Source organism: Taudactylus pleione, unplaced genomic scaffold, assembly GCF_031769625.1.
Source record: "Taudactylus pleione unplaced genomic scaffold, aTauple2 ptg000354l, whole genome shotgun sequence".
Lineage (NCBI taxonomy): Eukaryota > Metazoa > Chordata > Amphibia > Anura > Myobatrachidae > Taudactylus > Taudactylus pleione.
In genome coordinates this window covers 1,849,334-1,876,049 of record NW_028284755.1, presented here as the reverse complement: position 1 = coordinate 1,876,049, position 26,716 = coordinate 1,849,334, and the positions used below count along the sequence as shown (strand labels likewise).

The window sequence follows — 26,716 nt, the reverse complement described above, 5'->3', positions numbered from 1 at the left end:
ACCCAGGCAGAAGGTTACATTTCACTACATAAATACACCAGGCACTGAAGAGTCAATGAGCTAACTGGTGACACACTCTTGGAAGAAAGAGACTCTCTTTACAATCCAGCAGTCTCTGCAATGTCACCGCAGGAACCTGAAGGACTGATTACTGTTACTGTATCACTGCACCTCGTGCTACCGCAGCAGATGGTGTAAATTGGAGGCAATGGGTAAAATTTGTTTGGATGCCTCAACCATAATTTGACCCTGATTTTATAGGAAACATGTTTAGTAATGTAATTATTTTAGGTATTTTTTTTTTTAAATAAGTATTCCATATTTTTTACTGTAATATTATGTAACGTTCATTGTGCTCCCTGTTGTGTAAGTATACAAAGTTCTAGTTAGTGTTTGAAGTAACAATCTGTGTATGTTTATACAGTCATTTAATTAATTTGTAGTTTCTATCATGTTTACAATGTACTGTTCGTTAGATCATGATGCACTCAAATGTCCTGTTTTATTCCTTAATTTCTTGGTGAGAATTTTCATGTTCGTCTGTAAATAAATAAATAGTGCAGTGGTTCCCAAACTTTTTTGAATCAAGGCGCCCTAGAGTATCAGCATGGTTATCAGGCACCCCTAAGCCAAAAGTTTGTTATTGAGAAATTCAGTAAAATATGTAGTAAAGTGAAGTGCATTGTACTTACCTGTCATCCTTAGGTTCAGTTATGTTGTGGTGGACAGGTTTGCGCTTCTTTTTGTCCACATATTTACATTACATTGACCATAAAGAATTTCATTTGGTGCTGGACCACCAATCTGAGGCACCCCTGCAAGTGTCCCAAGGCACCCCAAGGTGCCGCGGCGCACAGTTCGGGAACCACTGCAATAGTCAACAGATAGATACATACACACACAGACTGTGTGTGTATGTATATATACTGTGTGTGCATGTATGTATGTGTGTATGTATGTGCATATATATATATATATATATATATATATATATATATATATATATATATATATATATACTGTATATATTATCTCTCCTATTTTGTAATTAGTCCACTAGAGGGGGCACTTACAACAGATGTATAAGACAAATAGATGGGAATTTACTGGTAGAATAGTTTAAGCTTTATTCATAACAAACGAACAAAATAAAAATACTTTATCGAATTGGAGCATAAGACATATTTTGGAATGAAATGGTGGCCATGTACTCTTCTGAGCACACTTGAAGATATAACTTGGAATTGAAGACAATATAAAATGACATTTAGAAGCATTTGCGGTGCACAATAGAGGGTCCGGCTTCATCGTATTCTGGTTTGCTGATCCACATCTGCTGGAAGGTGGACAGGGAAGCCAGGATGGATCCACCAATCCAGACTGAGTACTTGCGTTCTGGAGGAGCGATGATCTAAAAGGACAATGGAACAGGTGAGTAAAGTATTTATTCTTAATACTATAATTCTTATTACTGTAATGACAGCTGTTTTTTTAATGTATATAGTTTCCAAACTTAGGAAAATAATGCCTATACCTAAAATGCTATTTATAACTTAAATTTATTACTGTATGAGGCTATAAGAAGGATCTTGGCAATTACTACAGTATTTTATTTTTCTTGGTTTGGTACTTCAGGCTGCTATTAATGATTTAATATTATTGAGGGTTCAGCATTTATCATGGGACTACCTTAGCAATGACCGTCACATGGCACATTTTGTAGTGAGCATAGAAACTTTGGAACACTCCTCTGAGCTTAGCTGCACTGAACACTGCAAAATCCACACACCCCTTGTTCTCCCGCTGCTAAAGCATGACATGCTGTGGGGGTGATCCAATTGTTTTGGGTGCCGCTATAATGTAGCAATTCAATTGTTTTGGGCGCACATTCATTTTCATTCTTGTCGTGACCAATTAGACAGTTTAGCTGCATATAGTGGCTAAATCCAGGGCCGTAGCTAGGGTAGTACGGCCGGTGCCATTGCTGTTTGGGCCTATCAAATTTCTGTTTATTATCATTCTCACTTGTAGATTCCTCTTATTTCATCCCCAGCATCTCCTGGCCTCTCCTATCTCTTCCCTGGAACTTCCCCATGAAGCCATGGCTCTTTTTTGGGTGCATTATGTCCCTTTGAAAAATGAGGGGGGCGCCAATGCTCTTTCTGGCACAGGGCACCAAAAAGTCTAGTTACGGCTCTGGCTAAATCCATCCAAAGTCCTGAGATATAGATATAGATATGTAAATAGTGTGAATGGCATTATCTATTTGTCTTAAGCTGATTAACCCTTATTCTTGCATCATATCATCTGACATTAGTAGAGAGTGGCTTAACAATACCACCAAAAGACACTTTCTGGAGATAGAGTATATTTACTACTTGTGAGCCATACGACTTTGCGGTAGGTTTACTAAAACTTCTTTTTAAAGCACCTTCACTACTTTTTAAATTGGTGGTGTTGCCTATGACAACCAACCAGAAAACGTATATCATTTTAGGATGCAATAAAGAAATTATAGATATAATCTGATTGGTTGTTATGGACAACAGCACCACTTTTCATGTTTAGAAGCTTTAGTAAATCTACCCCTTTATGTTCTTTTGTACTAGGCACAGGCACCATGGAATTGTTTCTCTTACTGGTAATAAAACACTACGTTAACCTGAAGTTCAGTATAGAAATTAGAAATATCTATATGAACCCATGAAATGTAGTCTTGCGATCAGAACAATTTGAACTATTATTAAATTATTGGATTATAATGTTGTTTTGTGTATTTAAAGGGATTTTTCAATTGTGGGTGTGGGTTTACCTCCTACACTAGTACACCAGTGGAGGGAGTTCTTCTACACACTTGTACAGGGACTGCGGTATGGTACTGTAGATCTCTGAGGGAATCTAATGCAATGCATGAAATAGGCTCCGAAATGGCAATTGCTGCAGCCATCCAGCCAGCAATCAGCTGTTATTGCTGTTAGTGCAGATTATCCTGCGTCGGTACTGGTAAAATGAGAACTAACCCATTCGCCCAACAAAAGGTGGAAATCCCCTTTAACTGCATGACGGTTTCTTCTGAACAGGAAATTACGTGGGTTACTGGCTTTCTCTAGAGGAAGATAGAAGCAGCATTTGTGGTTTGGATGACACTGGTAGATAAACAGTTCATTATAATATTTGCTGTAGAAGAGCATTCTAGTGCAAATAATTCTAATGAACTGTTTATCTACTAGTCTACATAAGTAAGCCTTCTCACCAGCTGTACCTCCTATATTCTTTACCGATTATACTATTGGCTCAGAGACACATGCCACTGCATCCCTCTGACTGGTTACTACCATTGCTCTGAGATAGCAAAGAACATTTTACCTTGATTTTCATTGTGCTGGGAGCTAAAGCAGTGATTTCCTTTTGCATTCTGTCAGCAATGCCAGGATACATGGTAGTACCTCCTGACAATACATTGTTAGCATACAGGTCCTTCCTGATGTCAATGTCACATTTCATGATGCTGTTGTATGTGGTTTCATGGATACCAGCAGATTCCATTCCTGTGTAATTGAAAGAGTTCTAGAGGTTAATACAAATATATAGTGATCCGAAGAAGAAAAAAAATAAATGAATAACTAAACTTTGATGGATGTTCAATATTAAATGACCAGGACATTAAATCATCCTAATTCTTTGGGTGTTCGTTTATCAGCTCCAGGAATAAGATCAGCAAAGGTGAATGGGTGTCTTTAATGCAGGTTTATCAGTTACTTTGGACTGGTCTCATGGTAAATGTTTACTAAACAGTTAGGACTTTGTGCTTTAATATGCAAAATATACTAAATATGTCTTACAATTAGCCCGTTATGACTTATGGTTACAAGCAACACATTGTTTAATTAGTAAACCTTTGCCCCGCTACTTAGTAAAAGCAGCTATTTATTTTCCTAATGGTTTAATACCTTTCTATCAGTCTGACATGTTAATGATTGTATTCTCTCACCAATGAAAGATGGCTGGAAGAGAGTTTCAGGGCAGCGGAACCGCTCATTGCCAATGGTGATGACCTGACCGTCCGGAAGTTCATAGCTCTTTTCAAGGGAAGAAGAAGAGGCAGCTGTGGCCATTTCATTTTCAAAGTCCAGAGCCACGTAGCACAGCTTCTCTTTGATGTCTCTGACAATTTCACGCTCAGCTGTATGTAGGAGGAAAAGCTATGAGTATTCTTTTGCTTCGGTAGGAACCTTGGCACGTAAGACTTTTGTCTGTTGGGAATCTAGAACTCTTACCAGTAGTTACAAAAGAATAGCCGCGTTCAGTCAAGATCTTCATGAGGTAGTCTGTTAGGTCACGGCCAGCCAGATCAAGACGCATGATGGCATGAGGGAGGGCATAACCTTCATAGATTGGTACATTGTGGGTGACACCATCACCAGAGTCAAGTACGATACCTATAAATAACCAAATAATGGTCAAACAGCTGTCATCTGGAGAGTGACAGTGGACAGGGTACATCCAACCCACCGCAGATTTAGCAAACCAATACTCAGGCTTTAAGACTCGACCAGTTGCAGTTGTCAGCACTTACCAGCCGTACTGTTATGTGATTGGCTGCTTGATTTGATATTACCAGTTGATGTCCAGTTAGAAGCAGCTGTCAACTGCAGCATGCACTCTAGATGTAAGCCTACACCTGAATAACCAACAATTTAATTGACATATTCTAATGTTTACTCACCAGTTGTACGGCCAGAAGCATAAAGTGATAGCACCGCCTGGATAGCAACATACATTGCTGGTACATTGAATGTTTCGAACATTATCTGCAAGGAGAGCACACAAGGTTTCAGAGGTACACCATTCCTTTGCCCTATAGAAGCACATGTCCCACCAAAACCAAATTGCACATTTTCTATAGTTACAATGCATAAAAATGTGACTGCAATTTATTCATGTATTTATGTTTGTCACCTTTTAGTTAACAACCCACCTCAAGGAGCAGGGAGGTCCCAACTGCAATATGTTATTGGTGGGATCAATGTTACTCTTAATTAGTTTTTTGTTTTTTTACGATTAATAGCTTTCATTATGGTTTTCATAATATTGTAGGGACACGAGGTGTTATTGTCATTTTATCAGCTGTCTGAGGACCTTAAGGCTATTCCGGACTAGCTGCTTGATGGCTGCAGTAGTGATGATAAAGCCATAAGCTGCTGCACACTAATTCTAATATATATTTTCTTTACATATACATTAATGTCTGTTATCAGTAGCTGTTCTATAGCTTTGTATTGTAGATGTAATGATCCTTTATCTCTGTATGGTTGGTGATTGACTTGTTGGGCTAGTGTTGAAAATACTGATGTTGTACTTGAAAAGCAGCCATGAGGTAAGAATAAGCAAGTGCTACACATTTCCTTAGAGGAATATACATACATTTCTAATGATGCAAAATGTTATTACCTGGGTCATTTTTTCTCTGTTTGCTTTGGGATTCAATGGAGCCTCTGTGAGAAGGGTTGGGTGTTCCTCTGGTGCCACCCGGAGTTCATTGTAGAAACTGTGATGCCAAATCTTAAAAATAAATAAAACATGAATGTACCTGGCACATGTTCATTTACCAGCCTTTCCCTATGTCCCATTGGGATGTTGCAATCACAATTTCATGAGCTACGGTTATCACACAGCGATGTCACATGCACTAGATTGTATTGAGCTGCAGAAGGGCAAAATTACGCTGCATGTATGCAGTAACTATGTGCTTCCCAAATCCGAACCCCTGTGTAACGTACTGTAGTTACCCCAAATAGGGTTGGGTATGAAATATCGGCAGTCGGGATGCCTGCTGTCAAAATGCTGACAGTGGCATCCCGATGCTCTGTATCCCTAAACTAACCGTCCTCACTTAGTGCCTAATTCTAACCCCCCTCCCAGTGGTGCCTAACCCTAACCTCCCTCCAAAACATAACAAGTACCTCTTCATGTTTACAAACCCTCTCCCCCCACTGCGGCTAATGGCTGCAACGCCCCGGTGTACCTTCGTTCGGGATGGTGGCTACCGAGATTCCCGCATCGGGATATAGACTGACGTCAGGATTTCGACGCCTATCTTTAGTCTCAGGTCAGGCTTCCGAACGCTGGGATTTTGCCGGCCGACACCCCGTCCGCCGGCATACTATCTACATCCCCCCTCAAATATATATAAATGAAATAATATAGAGCTGGCTGTTGTACTTTGCTTGAATTTAAATGTTTAATACTGTAAATCTACTTGGGAAATAAAACGTGTATTTATAGCCAGGTCTCCCTCATAAGGCTTAGCCCACGCATAGCTATCTACTAATATGAATCATCATTGTCTTCTATTAAACATGCCACATAAGCTACTGTTGACTTACACAGAATTGTATGATATCCACTTGACAGTCTATATAGCTAAGTGTGGCACTCGACACCCACTTCTTGTTTTGTACATGTACTGTTGCTTTGTTTCTTTAACAAACTGATTATTATTGTTGTTATATATTATTTTTACACCTAAACATTACATATAGTAAATTCTGGAAAAGATAAGTCATACATACAAGCTATACATGAAAACATGTAGTCTACTGGTGAAATGTACCTTCTCCATGTCATCCCAGTTTGTGATGATGCCATGTTCAATGGGGTACTTCAGTGTCAGGATACCTCTTTTGCTCTGAGCTTCATCACCAACATAGCTGTCCTTCTGACCCATACCCACCATCACACCCTGGGCAGAGGAAGATTAATGAGCGGCTAAGTCAACAGGTCTGTGCTTTATACAATGATTCTTAACACTATATACAAAAAAAACCTTTTTAATAATTATTTAAATTATAAAAATGACTTTTTATATGTAGACCAAGAATTCTAGATGTCACCAAGGCATTTTAAGACCATAGAAATGAATGAGGCCTCCAATCTTGTGTTCTATCACTGATCACTGGTCATGGGTGTCTAAGATGTGCATTTCTTATAGAGGTTGATGTATCAAACAATGGCATGGACAAGTGGAGTCGTTGCCCATGGCAACCAATCAGCTTTGAGGTAATGTTGGTAGTCTGTTTACTAATATATTTTGTGGATGAAAGTGCTATGTCCAGTTCATGTCAAATTTATCTTTAACTATAAGTATCAGTTTCTCCTAAACATAACATAACACCTTCATCCATTCACCTCTTCAATTGTCGAGTTCATTGTATAAAATGATAGGTAGAAGCTGATTGTTTGCTATGGATAACTACGTAAATGGTCCACTTCTCAACTCTATTCACTTCTTGATAGATCCACCCTATAATCTCTGGTTTCTAGCCGTATATGTTGTGATTATGGACCGATATTGTCTACAGTAGATTGTGTGTATTTCATTGAACCGACTTTGCATGGTAAATGTTGTCTACATCCTTGAGATTGATCCTTCAACACACAAATAGAAATGTAATATTACTACTTAAATTATTTAGTATCCATGTACCTGTTAATAATGATATTATTCCTTACAGTAATATCAATGACTGGGCTTGGAGCTAAGCTGGTATCTGTTCTATACTGGTGTCTGTTCTATATAGCCCTTTGTGATGTGTGCTTCGTCCAGCTGGGGAACGTGAGATGGAAGAGCCCAGATAGATGTGACCATGACGGTTGATGACGTATTGCACCAGCCTTCATTTTCTTGTCTTATGCAGCTACACAAACTTACTGATCCTCCGGCTATTTGTTTACCTCAATATTCTTACGTCATGGAAGACACAGATTGCATTTAGTAAACTTCTGAATTTCCATGTTGACTTTCCACTAATATTATCTATACAAATAGTCCATTCTTTAAAGGGAATGTGTAACCTAATTTCATGGACATTCGGTAATGGGTATGAGAAATTCTTTAAGGTTGGCGAGAATCTTTGTACAGTGTGTGCTTTTGTTGTAAGCCGCTATGGTGATGTGACAACCATTCGATGGGCAGAATACTGCAAGCCAAGGAAACTCCATTTCAACATTAATTCTTTTCAGTCATGTTTGACCATGCTCTTAGTAATTATGAACATTGCAATATTCAACCTACAGTATATTTTAAAATTAACGATCTCAAAGCCCATCTTAATAAGTGTTAAAAAAACTTAACTGGTGGACCTGCCATGGAACCCAAACATGAACATCCTATCACTCAAAAAGAAGCCTTCTCATTTGGATGTGTCAGAGTGCCAGGACTATGCTACATGTGTAGTAATGGCCAGCATGATGCTCTAGACACATTGTATCTGTCAGGATCACATTTTTACCTGATGCCTGGGGCGACCCACGATGGAAGGGAATACTGCTCTCGGAGCATCGTCCCCAGCGAAGCCAGCCTTACAAAGTCCAGAACCATTGTCGCACACCAGTGCAGTTGTGTCTTCCTCGTCACACATCTTTTTTTTACAACTTACTCGAGCCTCTCAAGAAACCTGCAGAGAAAATAAAATGTGTGGTGATTGTTTATACTTCAGAACATAAAAGCCATTGTAGTCTCATGCCCAATCAGCCTATCCACTGGTCTCCAAGACTTCAAATACACTTTAAAAACTCTCATTTTCATCAAGTCTAGCAACCAACCAACCTCTTCCTAACTCATCTCCTGCCCCCCCCCCTACACTTACTCCTCCTAATGTATACCCAATTACCCACCCTACACCTTCTCCTAGTTCATTCCCAACAGCAAACCCTACACCTATACCACCTAGTTCTCCTACTGGTCACACTACATCTGCTCCTAACTCATGCCCTACTGCCTCCTACACTTCCTAACTCACTGCTGTTGCCCACCCTACACCTGCTCTTAACTAATGCCTACTCACCCACTTATTGCCACTCTGTCTGCCCCGCCCCTCTAGATTGTAAACTCTCACAGGAGGGTCCTCTTTCCACATTTCGACCTCTTCACTTGGGTTTTCCTGTCTACATTATATATTTACTCACCCATGACAGATACCTTCTGTAAGTGATGATCATCAGTGCTGTTTTTTTGCAGGAACAGACAAACTCTATTCCTGAACCTCTCATTAACTATGATGTAATGTCCTGGGCCAAAATGTATTTTCCATAAGATAAGTTTTTATTTTTTTTTTTAAAGGCCATTTTGAGTGCCCTCTCTTCTAATATATATATATATATATATATACACACATATACACACACACATACATATATACACACACAGAAAAAAGGGATTTGCCCTCCAGCACACTGTAGCAAAATCAACAAAAAATACTTAAATCCTACATAATAATAGAGATTCAGAGGTATTGGTTATATACATTTGCAAATATATGAATAAGCACCAGGCCAGTCATCAAGGCTCATCTATACTGGCGTCCCTAACATGAAGGGGTTCATGTCCGAGAAGCAGGGTACCCCTTCATGTTAGGGACGCCAGTATAGAGGAGCCTTGATGATTGGCCTGGCGCTTATTCATATATTTGCAAATGTATGTAACTAATACCTCTGAATCTGTTATTATGTAGGATTTAAGCATTTTTTGTTGATTTTGCTACAGTGTGCTGGAGGGCAAATCCCTTTTTTCTGTGTTCAGTGTAAACCCCGCCCTTTACAAACACCTGTGCCAAGTCATTAAGCTGATCTGAGCAACCACTATATATATATAAAAAAATATCAATTGTTTTTCTATAGCTCCACCCTCAGCAGCTCCACCCACAGTTCCTGAACCTATTTTTCCATAAAAACATTCCTGATGATCCAAATGTTGGTATTTTTGTGTGTGCACTCATTTTAAAACTCCATGTATGGTAGAGTATGTCCTCTCATCTGTCATACATGCGATGGAAGGATGTTTAGATGTGCAATCTCAGGCTTGCCTGACTGTTCGCTGGGATGATGAGCGCCCTGACAGTCGGTGGTACTGTTAGTTGTATATTGAGAAAATTGCATAACAATGAAAATAATTTTCACTGATTATGTATTGTGTGTTTTAAACTTGTGATTTGTAATAGGCAAAGGAAGGTGTTTTCATGCTTGGATACACCTGCAATATATGTGCCAATTATCCTTAACCTCTGAAATAGATGAGCTATTTGTACTTTACAGCTGTGCAGCAATCCAGTTCTAGAGCTGGTAACCTGAAGCTTTTCTATCTATGATGGAATAAAAAGTGTCTACAAATTAGACAATATAGTTTTGAAAATCTGAGTGTCTCTGACTGTCAGGGCGTTCTGGGACATGTAGTTCCACTATGTCTGCAGAGTCTGATTAATCCTGTTCTGGAAAGACCGGTGTTAATTTGATTATTAACTTATATTTTATCTCATGCTAATAGCAGTATTCTATTTTATCATACCAATGCAATGTAAAAATTAAAGTATTTTGTGGTCGTCACTATTTCTTTTTTCTTTCAAATGTATTAGAACAATGAAAGAAGTAGAAAACTACTGAATGAATTCTTAATGCTCAAACTGTATATGGGTCACCCTTTAGTAAAGGGCTTTGGCATCATACCACCTGCACACTGACCACGCCCTCCCCTAATACGCTCCGTGTGCCCATGGCACTATAACATGCCAAATGTATCCACCTTATAAGAAATATTTAGTTTTTTTTTAAAAAATGCATGTAAAGCGATCTAGCCCAATGACCTGTGGACATTAGGTTACTCAATTTTAAGATCTGCCAATGAGTGAAAAGTTGATATTAAAAAAAATTCTACTTTGAGTTCCACATTGAAGACCAAGTTTTTCTTTCAAAAGTAAAAAGAAAACTAATGTAAAACATTTAGCCAAAATGTAGCAGTTTGTGATTTTCTATGTACAGTACATGCATGCAACCCTTACACTGTTCCCTCACATGAATGAAGAAATGGCTGGATGAGAACAAGCCATTTCCTAATTAGGAAATAGTCTGTCAAATCTCTGTTTTGGGAGCAGAATTCCAGGTCAGGGAACATCCAAAGCTTTCTGCCGGCCAACCCCCACCCCCCTCCTTAAAAAAATAATAGTAAAAAAAAAAAAAAAAAAAAAGTTTGGGAGGGGCAGAGTGGTATTTTTTTTTTAATTATTATTTTTTAAGCTAGTTCATGTGCAATCCATATTTAGTAACACACCAAATAGACCAGTGCTTGTGGTCATTGCAAATCAGGCTCTATCTCCTGTCAAATTGTTTTGTACAGCAGGGGTCCCTATTAGTAATCACCAGACTGCCAGGAGCTTGCAAAGATACATAACCCAAGCCTGCAGACCTGTGCTTGTTACACAAACACTCCTCTCCCTGTCTAGGAACAATGTACAAGACCTTTACCATTTCCAGCATTTATCTGTCAGCACCTAACAATTGCAAAATCATCTGCCTCTGTATACATTTCCAAATAATTCCAGGAGACGAGGGGTTAAGCATCTGCTTCCAATTTTCAGTGCACTACAGCAAAGACAAGTCCCCTAACTACAGTACATAAAAAAAAAATATATATATATATATGTGCACTTGGAAAGTGCATAAACCCGCTAGGAATAGAATATAAAGTTAACCCTTTATTTCATTTCCTACCACCAGTTATCCACCCTAAAACCTGTTCAAAGCACTTGCCAATTGTACAAGCACTGAAACAATACACCAGTGCATTACATGAATGCTGAAGCAGTATCCTATAGACATGGAGCCATTGCAGAGGCAGAACAATTGTACCAGTGGCTGGGCATCACTTACCCTGACAGTGCTTTGCTGGGGTTAGCTGCTCCGGGATGGTGCGCTGGAAATCTGGAACATGTTTGACTATATAGTCTGTTGGCCTGCTCTCCTCCCACCGGCTTCCCAAAGAAGGAGCACAGACAGAGTGAGAGATGGGGTTGAAGTCTAACACATCCATATAGGGACCTCAAGACAAAAACCTCTAATCTGGGTGGATGAGGGCCCTGGGTCTCTTCCATTGCATTCCATTATAGAACTCTAGAAACAGGAGGAGATTTCAGATGTGGAATATAAACAAATTAAAAAAATTCAGGACAGCTGGTAAAATACTGACATACTGTACTCCTGACAAGCAGCCCCTGGCATAAAATAAACATTCTTTCATGCAGGGCAGATGCAGAGTACATCTCGCAGAGAAAAAGGTATACAGCGAACTGGGGATATATGAGTTAATGTAGGAATTTCTCTTCCAAAAAGGGAGTGACACAGATATCCCAGCAACGAAACAGTTGCTCTTTTAACCATACCGGTGAGTGTGCCATTGGTGAATGCATGTACAATGTAACTGGGCCATACTGTACTGTAAGGAGTTCTCTGGATGCAGAATGTAGGAGCAAGTAAAACCATGCAGATCACAATGCACTGCAGCACTCACAAATTTACCTAATAAAGTATACAGTTATTGTATAAAAATGTGTCCGCTAGAACTTCTCATGGTACATACAATTGCTCTATTGCAGCCACATATTTCAATGTCCCCATATACCTGCTAATAGAACTATTCGACCCGCATGTTAAGCATTCTATGCCTGACCATAGCCCAGAGTAACACTTCTTCCTATGATGTCCATACTGTTTGGTCAAGTAATACAACATTTGTTATTGATCCTGAGCCGGCATGAATTAAATGTCAACTCATATTGTTAAAGTAGATAAATAATAGAGATTTGCAATGTTAATGGAAGTACTCCATGAATTTCATACTGAGGGGGGGATATGCATCAAGCCTTAAAGAGAGATAAAGTGAAGTAGTTGTCTTAAACAACCAATCAGCGTCTTACTGTCATTTCAAAGTCTGTGCTAGATAAAAGACAGAAGCTGATTGGTTGCTTTGGGCATCTTCACCACTTTACCTCTCTCCTAGGCTTGATACATCTCTAGTTAAAAATTGGTGCTAAATAACAATATGTGTTACCACTTATCACAGTGATACTGTTAATAGTGCCACAATTTTCCATTCCTGGGCTCCTATTGGAGCACTGTAAAAATAGAGCACCTCTGTGAGGGTGCAGTGGCCTTTAAAAACATTTCAAATGTGAATCTTCTTTGTGGAGATAAGCTTTGTCAAAGATCCTCTTTATGATGATATATGGTACACAAGATTTTAGCCCAGTCACAAGTTGTAATGAGGAAATTAGGTTTACAGTGCCTTGCAAAAGTATTCACCCCCCTTGCATTTTTCATGTTTTGTTGCCTCACAACCTGGAATTAAAATGGATTGTTTGAAGGTGTGCATCATTTCATTCACAGAACATGCCTAGAACTGTGCAGTTGTGTTTGTTTGTTTTATAATGTGAATCAAACAACATTTAGGACAACATAACAGAAAACTTCAGCGTGCATAACTATTCACACCCCTAAAGTCAGTATTTTGTCGAGCCACCTTTGCGGCAATTACAGCTGCAAGTCGCTTTGGATAAGTCTCTATGAGCTTGCCACATCTTGTCCCTGGGATTTTTGCCCATTCCTCAATGCAAAACTACTCCAGCTCCTTCATGTTGGATGGTTTCCGCTTGTGAACAGCAATCTTCAAGTCTGACCACAGATTCACAGTTGGATTGAGATCTGGGCTTTGACTAGGCCATTCCAACACATTTAAATGTTTCCCCTTAAACCACTCGAGTGTTGCTTTAGCAGTATGCTTCGGGTCATTGTCCTGCTGGAAGGTGAACCTGCATCCCAGTCTCAAATCACAGGCAGACTGAACCAGGTTTTGCTCAAGAATATCCCTGTATTTAGCACCATCCATCTTTCCCTCGACTCAAATCAGTTTCCCAGTCCCTGCTGCTGAAAAACATCCCCACAGCATGATGCTGCTACCACCATGTTTCACTGTGGGGATGGTGTTCTTGGGGTGATGGGATGTGTTGGGTTTGCGCCAGACATAGCGTTTTCCTTGGTGGCCGAAAAGTTCAATTTTAGTCTCATCTGACCAGAGCACCTTCCTCCATACATTTGGTGAGTCGCCCACATGCCTTTTGGCAAACTCAAATAGTGTCTTCTTATTTTTATCACTAAGTAATGGCTTTTTTTCTGGCCACTCTTCCATAAAGCCCATTCACAGATACACCAGTCTCTGCTGTGGAACTCTGAAGCTCCTTCAGGGTTACCTTTTGGTCTCTGTGCTGCCTCTCTGATTAATGCCCTCCTTGCCCAGTCTGTGAGTTTTGGTGGGCGGCCCTCTTTTGGCAGATTTGTTGTGGTACCATGTTCTTTCCATTTGATGATGATGGATTTGATGGTGCTCCGGGGGATCATAAAAGATTTTTTTTTTTTTTATAACCCAACGAAGAATTGTACTTCTCAACAACTTTGTCCCTGACTTGTTTGGAGAGCTCCTTGGTCTTCATGGTGTGATGCCTCTTGCTTAGTGGTGTTGCAGCCTCTGGGGCCTTTTATACTGACAGATCATGTGACACTTAGATTTCACACAGCTGGACTTCATTTCACTAATTCTGTGACTTCTGAAGGTATTTGGTTGCACCAGAACTTTTGAGGGGCTTCATAGCAAAGGGGGTGATTACATATGCACATGCCAATTTTCAGAATTTTATTTATAAAGATTCTTTTTTATATATATTTTTCTCATTTCACTTCACCAAATTAGACTATTTTGTGCAGATCCATCACATAAAATTCAGATAAAAAAATCCAAGGGGGGTGAATACTTTTGCAAGGCACTGTATGTGGGTCGTTAAACAGGCTTTGCCTCAGACAGGTAACTCATGTAACTGGCCAAGTTTTGTGTTTGACAGAGGTTTGTAGCTCAGTTTATTATATGAAGAATTCTTTATAGCTAAGGACCTTTGGTATTTCAGTTTATATAATCACTGTATGGCATGTTGAAAATAACCTGTTGGATCATGTGTTTAGATGGTGGTTATGCAGTATATGTGTGACTAAATATAATGTAGAGATGGGATTACAAATTTTATTTTAATTGCCTATATTGATGGCTGAACACCAGGAGATTTGTTTTCATTACACTAAACGCCCCTCCTGCTATTGTTGCACTATATTTCCATGCAAAAAGGAGATTAGCTGGGTATGAACAGGAGCAAACTCTGCATATGTGTTGGCATGTGTGTTGGCATCAGGGACGTTTCTAGGGGCAGGCGACCCGTGCAATCGCACGGGGCGCGCTGCCTCCTACCCCTGCTGTAGAAACAGCATGTTAACTGCCGGGCGCCCGCTGAGATTCAGTTACCAGCGGGCGCCCGGCAGAGCAGAGCAGCCGGAGACTGAGACGGAGGCTCCTGCTTCCGGCTCCCACAATGTGCACTATGGGAGGACGTCATGACGTCTTTCCCATAGTGCAGAGAGAGGAGCAGCCGAGCGGAGCGGACGCCAGAGCGGGGCTGAAGGTAAGTGTTACTGTTTTTTTTTTTTTTGTGTGCAGGCAGCCTGGACAATACTTGGGGGGAGGCACTACTACTGGGGGCACTTCTGCTTGGGGAGCCACCACTACTGGGGGCACCTGGGCACAGCTACTAGGGACATTACTCTGGGGGCACTTCTACTGGGAGAGACCACTACTGGGGGCACCCGGGCACTACTACTGGGGACATTACTCGGGGGGCACTTCTACTGGGGTTATTGCTTAGGAGGCACCACTACTGGGTGCATTACTCAGCGGCCAGGGGCACTACTACTTGGGGCTTTTCTACTTGGGGCACTACTACAAAGGGAGCATTACTATTGGGGGCACTAATACAGGGGCATTTATAAAGGGGACACTACTACAGGGGGCATTACTATTGGGGGCAATACAACTGGGGACACTACTACTGGGGCACTACAACAGGGACCATTACTATTGGGGGCATGACTACAGGTGGCACTACTAATGGGGGCTCTGCATAAGTTACACTACCACTGTGGGCACTGCATAAGGGGCATAAATACAGGGGACACTGCATATGGGGAACAACTACAGGGGGCACTGCATAATGGGCACTTTTGCCTGAGAGCCAGTGGGGGGGAAGCCTAAGACCTGTCGGGATGGAATGGCAAGGGAGGGGGCTGGAATGAAGTGTGTATTATGTGAATCATGTTTTTTCAATGTGTTTTCTGTGGTTCTGGATTTAATAATGTATTTGAGGTGGATGTAGTTTTAAAATGTAGTTTATGTGCCTCTGGCTTTTCCAATATATTTTATGTGGAAGTGGTTTGTTGCAGTGTATTTTATGTGGATCTGGCTGGGCTCGCTCCCAACGCGACTAAAACCAGGTGTGATGCAAGGTCATACTTCTGCAAATGTCACACCACAGGCATGCACACAGAAATGCTGCGTGGGCTTGTGACAGCTAGGCCACACCCCATGTTTTGAGCGCGCATGCTGTCTGTCTTTTGTTTAGCTACATATATTTTTCAGCGCTTTGCCTCTGACAGGTTAGACACCCCTGTACTCAGTAGTCACGGTGGCTGTCATTCTGTGGTCTTTCTAGATCACGCTCCCTTACTGTGATACCACACCCCCTCATGATGACGCCACGCCCACTCCACAATATTACTGCTTCAAGGGGGGGGGGGTGCATTTTGACTGCTCGCACTGGGAGCCTCAGACCCTAGAAACTGCCCTGGTTGGCATGAAGGGTGAAGCTATAACCACTAATGATGGCTCCCTGACAGATGCTAGTAATAATACTATATACATATATAGGCTACTTCTGCAGCCCCAGTTTCCAAAAATAACGTACAATAGAAACTTAAGGCAAGATGTAAATTTGAGGTATTCAGTTATGCTGAGATCGCTAGCCTGTGACACTGTGTATAAAGGACTTGATGAATCTACCACTGTTTAACAGCTCTCATCTCTATTACGCTGCTTCAGTGTCCTCATCATGTAAGTATGCATACAATATACCACATAGCTCATCCTCCGTCTCTCCTTACCTTATTAGCTATGCCATATTATTCTGATCTCTGCTCCAAAGATCAGAAATTGACAGTAAATAAAGCTACACTTTTATCATAAATGAATTTAATAATTTATATACAGATATATATATATATATATATATATATATATATATATATATATATATATTAACTTTTTCCAATCAATGTCATTTACTAACTGATTAACTCAAATAAAGAACACAAAACAGATCAACTTGTCTCAGCTTTAACTAATTCGCCAGTTACTTGTCTCACATACACACTATTGGCATACGGTATTTAAGGACAAGTTCATTTAACTTTGCTGTAAGCATGTAAATGTGTTTACTCAGAGCAGCTGTCTTCCCCAGTATTTGTAAAAAGTGAAAAAAAAACAGAGGGTTGTGCTTGTATCATATTATAGCCCGTTTCAGTTTCTGGCCTTAATGAACATAAATCCACTGCAAAATCATACCTCCCAACGGTCCAGATTTAGGCAAGACAGGCGCGATTTGAAGCCTCTCTCCCGCCTGCAGACAACATGGTCATGAGGAAAGATGGGAGGCACGTCTCCTTCATGACAAGCAGTGATGAACAGGTGTCACAAGCATTTGCCCCTGGTGTGTACTGCCTTGAGGTGTGTTTTGAAGGGGCTGGGGCAGGAGAGCACTTGGAAATACTGGAAATGCCCCACCCATCATGGTGTGGTCACGCCCCCTTTCTCGTGAAAAAATAATAGCTCGCTTCCCTTGGCATTTCTGAACTTGAAACATTGGTATGCTATAGTATTTATTTTTCTAGACTGTGCAATGTTCCATTTAGTGGTCTGAAACATTTTTTTTAATGAGAATGCAGCCTATTACTTCACTGGGTGCTAGTGACATTACTGAGATACAGATGGCATCTTCCATGGTTGTCTAATAACAGTCTAAGGGCCAAATGTAATAGTGCTGAGATTTCTTCAATGTAGTACAGGATTTAAAGCAGCAATTTTTTAAAGGTTGGGTCTGCCTTTAAAACAATTTGTCTGAAACTCTGCACTTTTGGCAAACCATAACATATTACATTTGGCTTTTAGAACTTAAAGAAAAAGCCCTTAACTGATTGTTCAGGAACAGTATTATAAGTATTACTGTTATGTCCTTGGGTAAATGGTGTACAGTACAGTACTTTACTCTTCTCAATACCTGTGGCATATGACAGTAAGGGGTCTATTTACTAAGTGTTAGGAGAAGTGAAGAGTGAAAAGTGATAAGGTACCAGCCAATCAGCTCTTAACTGCCATCTCACAGGCTGTGTTTGAAAAATGACAGTTGGGAGCTGCTTGGCTGGCACCTTATCACTTTTAACTTCTCCTAACACTGCTTAGTAAATAGACCCCTAAATCATCGCATGACCTACAGTCAAAGCACAGGTTTACATCCCATCATTTTTCTCTGTCTCACAGAACCCTCATTTGCTGATGACTTTCAATGGGAATATTATCTAGATTTTACAATACTTTTCCACACCAGAAAATTTCAATACAGTATTCGGAAATGTCTCAGTGCTGTACAGTAGTTTCTTGTTTAATATTCTAAGCATATAGTAGTTCACATTTTAGAAAGCAAAGGTTACAGAATACTGTACAAACAGTACAGGACTCTGGTTTGCTCAAATCAGTATAAACATTTTTTTTTTTTTTTGTTATTCTTGATGTTTGCTGTGTTTTTAGTCTTATCCCTACATTTGTTTTTTCAAAAGACAAGTCTCCTAAAAAACATAAAATGGGTTTGACTATTCATGCCTTCCTAGTAAATGTGTATATATGATCTAACCTGAAATTATGAAACCTAGCACATTCTGAATAAGATATTTTTTAGATCATTTAACATATGCTAAATTCCATTTAACAATTACCCCTGTCTTCCCCACATTGTCCATGGGAAGTCCTCTTCCAATAAAATAAGGAGGTGGTACTTGGCGATCATATCTGTGCACTGCAAACATACTGGTAGGTTAATTGGCTCCCAACACAAATTAACCCTAGTGTGTATGTGTGTGCGCATGTGATAGGGAATATAGATTGTAAGCTCCACTGGGGCAGGGACTGATGTGAATGGCCGAATATTCTCTGTAAATTGCTGCGGAATTTGTGTGCGCTATATAAATAACTGGTAATATATAATAGGTTGTTTTGGAGGTTTTGGGCTTTGATGCTGAAAGACTCATGGTCAGTGGTGGCTCCTACCTGGATTAGCCGGGGGCACTGGTTTGTAAATGCACTCATGTGCACAAATCAACAATCTGGCTTCTAGGAGCTGCATTGGCTGTTGCCCCTAGAAGCCAACTAGGGCTGCTGTGATACGGTAGTGACTTTCCATTGGAAAAGCTTTCTGCCACCGCAATATGGAGTGGCAGTCCCAAGGGAAGAATATACCTCTCCCTGGGAACTGTCTGTCCGTGTGTGATTAGCAGAAAGTGCTTCCAAAGGGAGGCCATTGCCAGTCCTATACTGTCACTGGGGTGGCAGAGTTTACTGGGTGAAGGGGTGGGGGCAATACTCCCTCTGCTGTTCGTCCAATTTTGATGTGCCAGTGACCATTTTTGAAAGGATGTTTGACAACCTGGGACATACATTCCTACCTGCAGATTTGCCATTTGGATCATGAGGAGGAGAGTCAGGAATAGGCTGGGCTGGCTTGACAGGAACAGAGGCAGGATACTGGATACAAGATAAAGGAGCTGGGAATGCTTTAGCACAGGTAATAATAGCTGGCGCTTATAAGGTAATAAGCCAGATACTCTTAGTACGTGTCTTCTCTCAGAGCTACTTTATATAGGCTGGGCAGTTTCTAATTTGTCTCCCTGATTATGTCAGTGGTCATGTGACTGCTCCTTTAAGTTGCTGGCAGACCTATGTGAGGCCTGCCAGAACAACAGCTACCACATCGGGAGCGAAAGAAGGGAAGCCTCAGCAGTGACCTGGGTCTGATGACTCATGACAAGGACATTCTCACAAGGCAGCAGCAATTCTTTACTATTGTTCTGTATTGCAGGGCTCTAGATTAGAGGTTCTATAGCTCTACAACAACTAAAAAAAAAAGTTTGGTACAACCTAAACTTTTATAATCTCAAAATATTACTATATGCAGTACGAATAGTGACTATGCCTATGTAACAGGGCCGGCCCCAGGTCTACTTGCGCCCTGTGCGAGAAATCTTGGTGACACATGAAAAAACCCAAATTGTACCCCACAACAAAATTAAAACCCACACACATTGGCCCCTACAGGAACAAACGCACACACATTCACTGCCCCCCAATGTAACAAAACAAAGCCTACAGAAGACTGACCTGAAAACAGTCTCAGTCGGAGGACTTGTGAAAGATGTTGACTTGAAGAACTTCAGTAGAGGAACTTGCATCTTGCAATAGCTCCTCCCTGGGGCCAGTCACTCCTCCTCAACTGTGGTGCACCGCAGCCTCAGTGAGTCACCAGCCACTGCAGTGATGTGTGTTTGTCCGCTCCGCTCGAGCCGGCCCAGCTCTTTAATAGGAAAATCTGTTTTTATGTTTATCTTGCCACGTTTTATCTTTTGTAATGGCTTTCTATTACCATTATTATCAGTGTATTACACAAGCTACTTTTCTTTTATAGTTAGAATGTTTTTGTGACGGTTTACATGATTTTAACAGGGAAAGTGAGAAAAACAAACAAGCATAGAAGGGTATAGAGCCGTAACTAGACTTTTTGGTGCCTTGTGCCAGAAAGAGCATTGGCGCCCCCCTCATTTCTCAAAGGGACATAATGCACCCAAAAAAGGGTCATGGCGTCATGGGGAAGGGCCAGGGAAGAGATAGGAGAGGCCATGAGATGCTGAGGATGAAATAAGGGGAAGCTACAAGCAAGAATGATTATAAACAGAAATTTGATAGGCCCAAACAGCGCCCTCTGATCTGTGGTGCCCTGTGCGATGGCACCGGCCGCACTACCCTAGCTACGGCCCTGGAAGGGTAAGAGGGAAACAAGAAAGAGAACTAACAAGAGAACCAATTATGGGTTATCCCCATAGCAATAATCTCCTGAGTGTAAAAGAAGTCTGTAAAAGTATAGTGTAGTCTAGGCTGCATAACCAATAGGAAGCAGGAGCAATGAGGGTAACCCGATGTTTTGGTAACTGATCTGCACATGCGCAGGATCTATATTGCACATGTGCAGATCTTGTACTGTGAGACTGCTCGCAGTGCACCCTAAGCCACAACATGATTGACATTGCTGCTGCCATTGGGGGAGGGGAGGAGGTGGCGACGGGGACCAGTTTACATAATGGGGCATATCCCTGTTTTATAGGTGTGCCAGGGTCTGTGTCCCCTGACGCACTAGTCATCCTGAATAACCTGATTGTTACTCAGAAGATTGATGTACATGCAGAGTGATCCGATGCATGCAGGAGGCATCTATTTAACACTAGACTCCTACTGCAGCATTAACATATTTTTTTCACAGCAACTGCATCTTTACTGTGTCTCCTGCGTCCATCTGTGAATCAGGCCCATAGATGGGATATTAGATGATTTCCAGTAAACAGGGATCAAAGTTTTGGCAGCGTTCCCCCTTGTGTTTAAGGAGGGATGTCAAAGACTCACTCTTCACGCCAAAAACCGGGATCAGCTGGCAGCTCCACCCCCAAAAAAGGTGGACAGTTCTATGATCTTCTACCAGCATGGTGAAATCTTAGGACAACCCCACTAAATATGATTGGAGGGACCTACCTCCACCAAAGAGGAGAGAGAGCTGGAGAAGTTCCATGAATAATAATTTTTAGACACTTCTACCAACCGGTAAGTATTTTGTATTGAGTTTCAACAATAGAGGTATAATAAGAACATGCTTGTGTAAATTGGTATACAATGTTTCATGGTATGGGATGATAGGAACCACAGAGGTCCCGCTCCCATGCTTCAATAAATTTTGGTTTCATGGTACATTGGTCTTCCACAATGAGATGGTGGAGATGGAGTGTTTGGAGGAGCAGGATGTACACACAGCAACTCAAAAGGGGTCAGTGGGCTAGTAATTGCACTAAGGAGATGTTGCTTGTGAATAAAAGAACATTGGGTTTGATTCAGACTTGGGAATAGAGAGAGATATCTCTCTTAGTTGATCATTTTTGTGAAACCATGCTGCACTGCAGGTGGGCCAGATTAAAAATGTGCAGAGAGATTTAGATTTGGGAGGAGTGTTTCCAAACTGACATCTACTGTAAATTGTAGAGTACAGGTTGAGTCTCCCATATCCAAATATTCCGAAATACGGAATATTCCGAAATACAGATATTTTTGGGCTTGACTGAGATGAAATAGAAACTGAATTTTATGTATGTACACAAACTTTGTTTGAGCCACAAAATTATTGAAAATATTGTATAAAATGACCTGCAGGCTGTATGTATAAGGTGTATATAACACATAACTGCATACTGTGTGTAGATTTGGGTCCCATTCCCAAGATATTTCATTATGATATGGAATATTCCGTTATCCAAAATATCCCTGGTCCCAAGCATTTTGGATATCGGAGACTCAACCTGTAATAATAAAGCTGTGCAGTATTTGTTGGCTACATGCAAAAGCAGCCAGTATTTACCCCACATGTAAAAAAAAAAAAATATGTATTTACACCCCTTGCATTGCAATATGGTTTGTTCAGGTTCACAATTGAGAGAGATATCACTCTATTCCCAACTCTGAATCAGGCCCATAGTTGCCAGTCTCTGTGGGAGGTAGTAACCCATCTTCTTGCAAAGAAGTTGAGGTGCGAATGGCACACTACTGGACCAAGTCATTCAATCTCTGGATACTGGAGGCAGTCTATTTAGAGATTGAAGTGGGGTGGAGTCCAGGGGTCGGAGGTTACACTAAAGTTGACATATTCTCGAGGGTCTGCAACCCCTGCCAGTATAAACAAGTAGGTTGTTGGGTAAAGAATATGAATCAGCCGTGGTAGAAAATGTACAGGGTCAGTTACATATTCCCCTTCTATATAGACCCACTGTTTAGTGTTGGCTCATCTAGTCCACTTCATAATCCTATTGAGCATTTATGCCTAGTAATAGTTTCAAAATGAGGGAGGCTGGATGGCACCTTGGTGCCTACGCCTATAGAGAATCTCAAGCTTGAACCGAGGTCTCCGCCCCACCCAGACAAAATCGCTTGACTATGTAGGTCAATAAAAAAAATAGCGAGGGACATAAATAATATAAATAACTTTAGGAAGGATATTCATTTTAATACTGTTTACCTTTCCAAACCAGGAGAATTTCAGTGGCAACCACAAATTGAGTTCCCAGCAGGCCTTAGCAAGTAGGGGTTTATGTAATCAAGTCTAGAAGTAACAGATTGTCAAAGCCTCCATGCAGAATACAAATAGGAATGGAGACAGGGCAACCCAGCCGAATGCTGTTGGAGATGGTTAAAGCATGCTATTTACCTTAATCCTCGCTGAGGGAATTTTACAAAAGGAAAAAATCCTATGGGTACAGGAAGGACCAGTGCCATGTGCTCCAACATACCCTTCGCAAACTGCTAATCTATTATGTCAAAGGTCTTCGCATCCATGGATAGAAGAAGGTCCATTTTACTAAGTGGGGACAAACTGTCGAGAGGCCAGGGTCTCCATCTGCTGTTGCAGATTTTCTGGCATCGGCTGTGCAGTTCTAGCATCGGTACAATCGAGTACCATCGCAGCCTCGCTCACACTTGTACGCTATGAGACCTTAGACTGCATATGGCCTATCCTATACAAGTGAACGTGAGCCCAAAGCACCTTTCCCCCCACCCCTTATTGGCCACGCACATGGTTCCACACCTAGTTCTTACATTGATGTTTTTGTTATTGCTTAACTTTAACGTGACAGATCGAGATGAAACAAAATGCAGGTTATTCCAAGGAGTTTCCACTACAAAATTATTTAATGAAATTGGTTTAGTAGTTTTTGTGCCAACTTGGAACAGACACAACGTTCTTATTATATTGGTATAGATTACAGTGGTTCTCATTCACAAAGTGCAAAACAGGTTGAGCTCAATTTCCTTTAAGATGGTGCCATGTTTCCTAAAATGCACTTAGATTCACAAAGCCATGTGGGACACACCCAGTATTTACACCTAGCTTGCATGTACTTTAATCAGTTTCTTATATATATATATATATAGTAACACGACCGGATTAGGGGTCCCTCTCCTGGGGTAGATGGACTCCCTCTTCATGCACACAGCAGCCGGAAAAATAGTACACCAGTCTGGGGTCTCGTACTAGCTGGTCGGTACCAGTCTTTATTGTGCAATGTAAAATGAAAACAAAACATAAAAGTAAATGCTAGCCCGTCTGGGTGGTAACTAGACAAGAGGTTCCCACTCGAAAGAAATAGTGGGGCCTACTGCCTCCACCATCAACATAAGCGTATGCACAAAACTTACAGGTAGTTTCCACCAAGTGTCTCTGAGTCAGCCAGTCTGCCTGCTCTCCCAGGTATGAGACACTAGCTTACAATCACACAAAGCCTATATCAGCCAGCTCCAGGTGCAGACCCTAATGAGCCTGCTAACAGGCCAAAAAGGCCAAAACCTGGAGTGGCCTGTGGATGGAGCCCTACCTCTGCTCACATCCACACCCCCAGGTCCCAAAACAGGCTTTTCAAAAAGCCGACACTCAAATCTGCTAGACTGCAGACTTTTCTCCTGGGGTTTTTTAGAACACATAGGTCAAAAACCTAGGACAAATGTGTCTACCACTGACCACTTTACCAGTGATCCTATCTATCTATCTATCTATCTATCTATATATATATATATATATATATATATATATATATATATATATATATTTTGTATTCTATGCTGATTTTATATAAATAAAAGTATGTGCTTGCACTACATGTAGCCAGCACTTTGGTTTAGACATCATCATCCTCACTCCATTGCAGTTTGGAGCACAGCATCGGAACAACAGGATCAACAGATAACATCTCTTACCTCATTATGGGCTGTAACATTGTGTTTGGAGGATTCTGATACTGTGCATTTCGTGGTTATTTGAGGCAGAGAGGAGGTGCAAGTGTGGACTCAGTGGCAAACGCAGGATTTCTAGAGGGGGTTTCCAAATGCTTGATTTTAGAGTGAGTGTAGCAAGTCCATGAAGAGGGTAGAATTAGCATTTAACCAGCTTTAATATGCGTCATACAAAGTATATTGTGTGTCATAATTCCAGCATATAGAGGACCAGCAATCACAGTAAGCCATTAAATGGCAGTAAGCCATCCTGCCTGAGCTGAATGTTTTTATTTTAGATGTAAGCACCATTCCAGAGCATTAGAGCAAGTCCGGGAGTCTGGGGGAGCAGCAGAATAATCTAGCACTGCCCTAGACATATATGTACATATTGGGCTCAATAGCAGCACATCCCTAACAGTGAATGTTTTCCAGATCTCCTAGTTGGTGCACAGGTTATTTATTACTGACTGATACATGTTAAAAGATTCACAGGTGGTGCAAATTATTTCATTTGTGATACTGTGAAGAACATGCAGCACTAGTAAGATGACCTTACTATTTCTATTGTGGTCATGGTGTGGGATGGGAAGGGGGGTTTCCAGGCAGACGGAACCCCCCCTGCGTTTGCCTATGGGACTATAAGGGGACAGTGACCACCATACACCTGCAGGTCCAATACAGCAAAATTCTGCACTTGGTCACTACAGTATTGCAGGTGCATGAATTGGGGAAAACCCTGTTGTGACACATCAGTGGATATCTGCTAATAAGACTATCCCTATAGACTTGGTACCAGGACTAATACATTTTGTTATATGGTACAGTTTCCCAGAGCGCTGAGATACCTAATTGTCCTTGTTCTTTATTGAAATAAAACACCCACACACCCAGTGTTTACCCATTTATTACTTACAAAATCCTATGAGATTGGTTCATATAGGCATCCGAGGGTACTTGGCAAAACAACTAAGTCTATCTACATGAGCCTGACGTCAATTAGAGATCATTTGTGGACACTCCCATATGAATAACTGTGGTCACTCTGATTGGTCAGAGCTGATGAGTTTTCTGCGGGTAAGGGGCTTAAAAAAACCTATGGGCAACAACAGTGGTTTTCAAATGTCCGTCAAAATGATGCTTAGCAAATACTGTATTTTGATCATCAAAACCACAGCTGAATTAATGGCGAAACCATTGCCTAGAAAATCTGCCCGCGAAGTGTATTTAGAGTCAGGTAGTGGTGTCATATATTTTTCTGATATATTTTGAAACCTGTAAATAATAAGTAGGTCTAATTCTCACTTTAGTTTTCTCAAACTTCCCAGAACACATTTCATAACTTATTCTTCACAAACCTGCTTATAACAGTGTTTACAGAATGTCTTACCCCCACAATGTTGGGGCTCCTCTGAGTGCCGGTAAAAACTCTGCCACAATGAAATGTTAGTGATATGCGCATATGTAACTAAGGTTCCCATTGCCAGATATAGCTCAGGCCATACTGAGATGGAGATGGCCACAAGTGGAACAAAAAAGGTAAGCTCTTGTTAAATTGAGAGAAGTGTTATTCCAAATCTCTAGCGTTGTTAATCACCTCTTCATAAATACACCTCTGTATCCTATAATCCGTATAATTTCCTTTAACCACTTAATGGATGATAATTTTTCTGAAAACATACATGAAAATTGTTTTTTTTTATAAAAGCGTATTTAAATATTTTAGGAAAAAATTACACCTATTTAGTTCTAGACCCTCCATCCCTGTCCACACTGTCGATTGTGACATTAGCCCTGACCCCCTCCCAGTGGCAATACATAGCCACTGGGAGGGGCTACATA

The 26,716-nt window shown here is 40.9% G+C and overlaps 1 protein-coding gene across 4 annotated transcripts; it reads right to left on the bottom strand.

Annotated features, from left to right (window-relative positions):
- Positions 1–1,102: 1,102 nt before the first annotated feature.
- On the bottom strand, positions 1,103–24,387 carry ACTA2 (actin alpha 2, smooth muscle). 4 transcript variants are annotated; one of them, XM_088444333.1, is made up of 11 exons: positions 24,305–24,355; positions 20,180–20,372; positions 11,701–11,940; positions 8,292–8,456; positions 6,614–6,742; positions 5,452–5,562; positions 4,727–4,811; positions 4,278–4,439; positions 3,992–4,183; positions 3,367–3,548; positions 1,103–1,411 (listed from the first exon to the last, which is right to left on the bottom strand). In XM_088444333.1, exons 4-11 carry the CDS (start codon positions 8,418–8,420, stop codon positions 1,268–1,270), a joined length of 1,134 nt encoding a protein of 377 aa, XP_088300459.1. In that variant the 5' UTR covers positions 8,421–8,456; positions 11,701–11,940; positions 20,180–20,372; positions 24,305–24,355; the 3' UTR covers positions 1,103–1,267. The 4 variants fall into 4 exon arrangements, with proteins under 4 accessions (XP_088300459.1, XP_088300462.1, XP_088300460.1 ...); XM_088444336.1 differs by lacking the exon at positions 11,701–11,940; XM_088444334.1 differs by lacking the exon at positions 20,180–20,372 and having other exon boundaries at positions 24,305–24,352.
- Between the last annotated feature and the right edge of the window lie 2,329 nt (positions 24,388–26,716).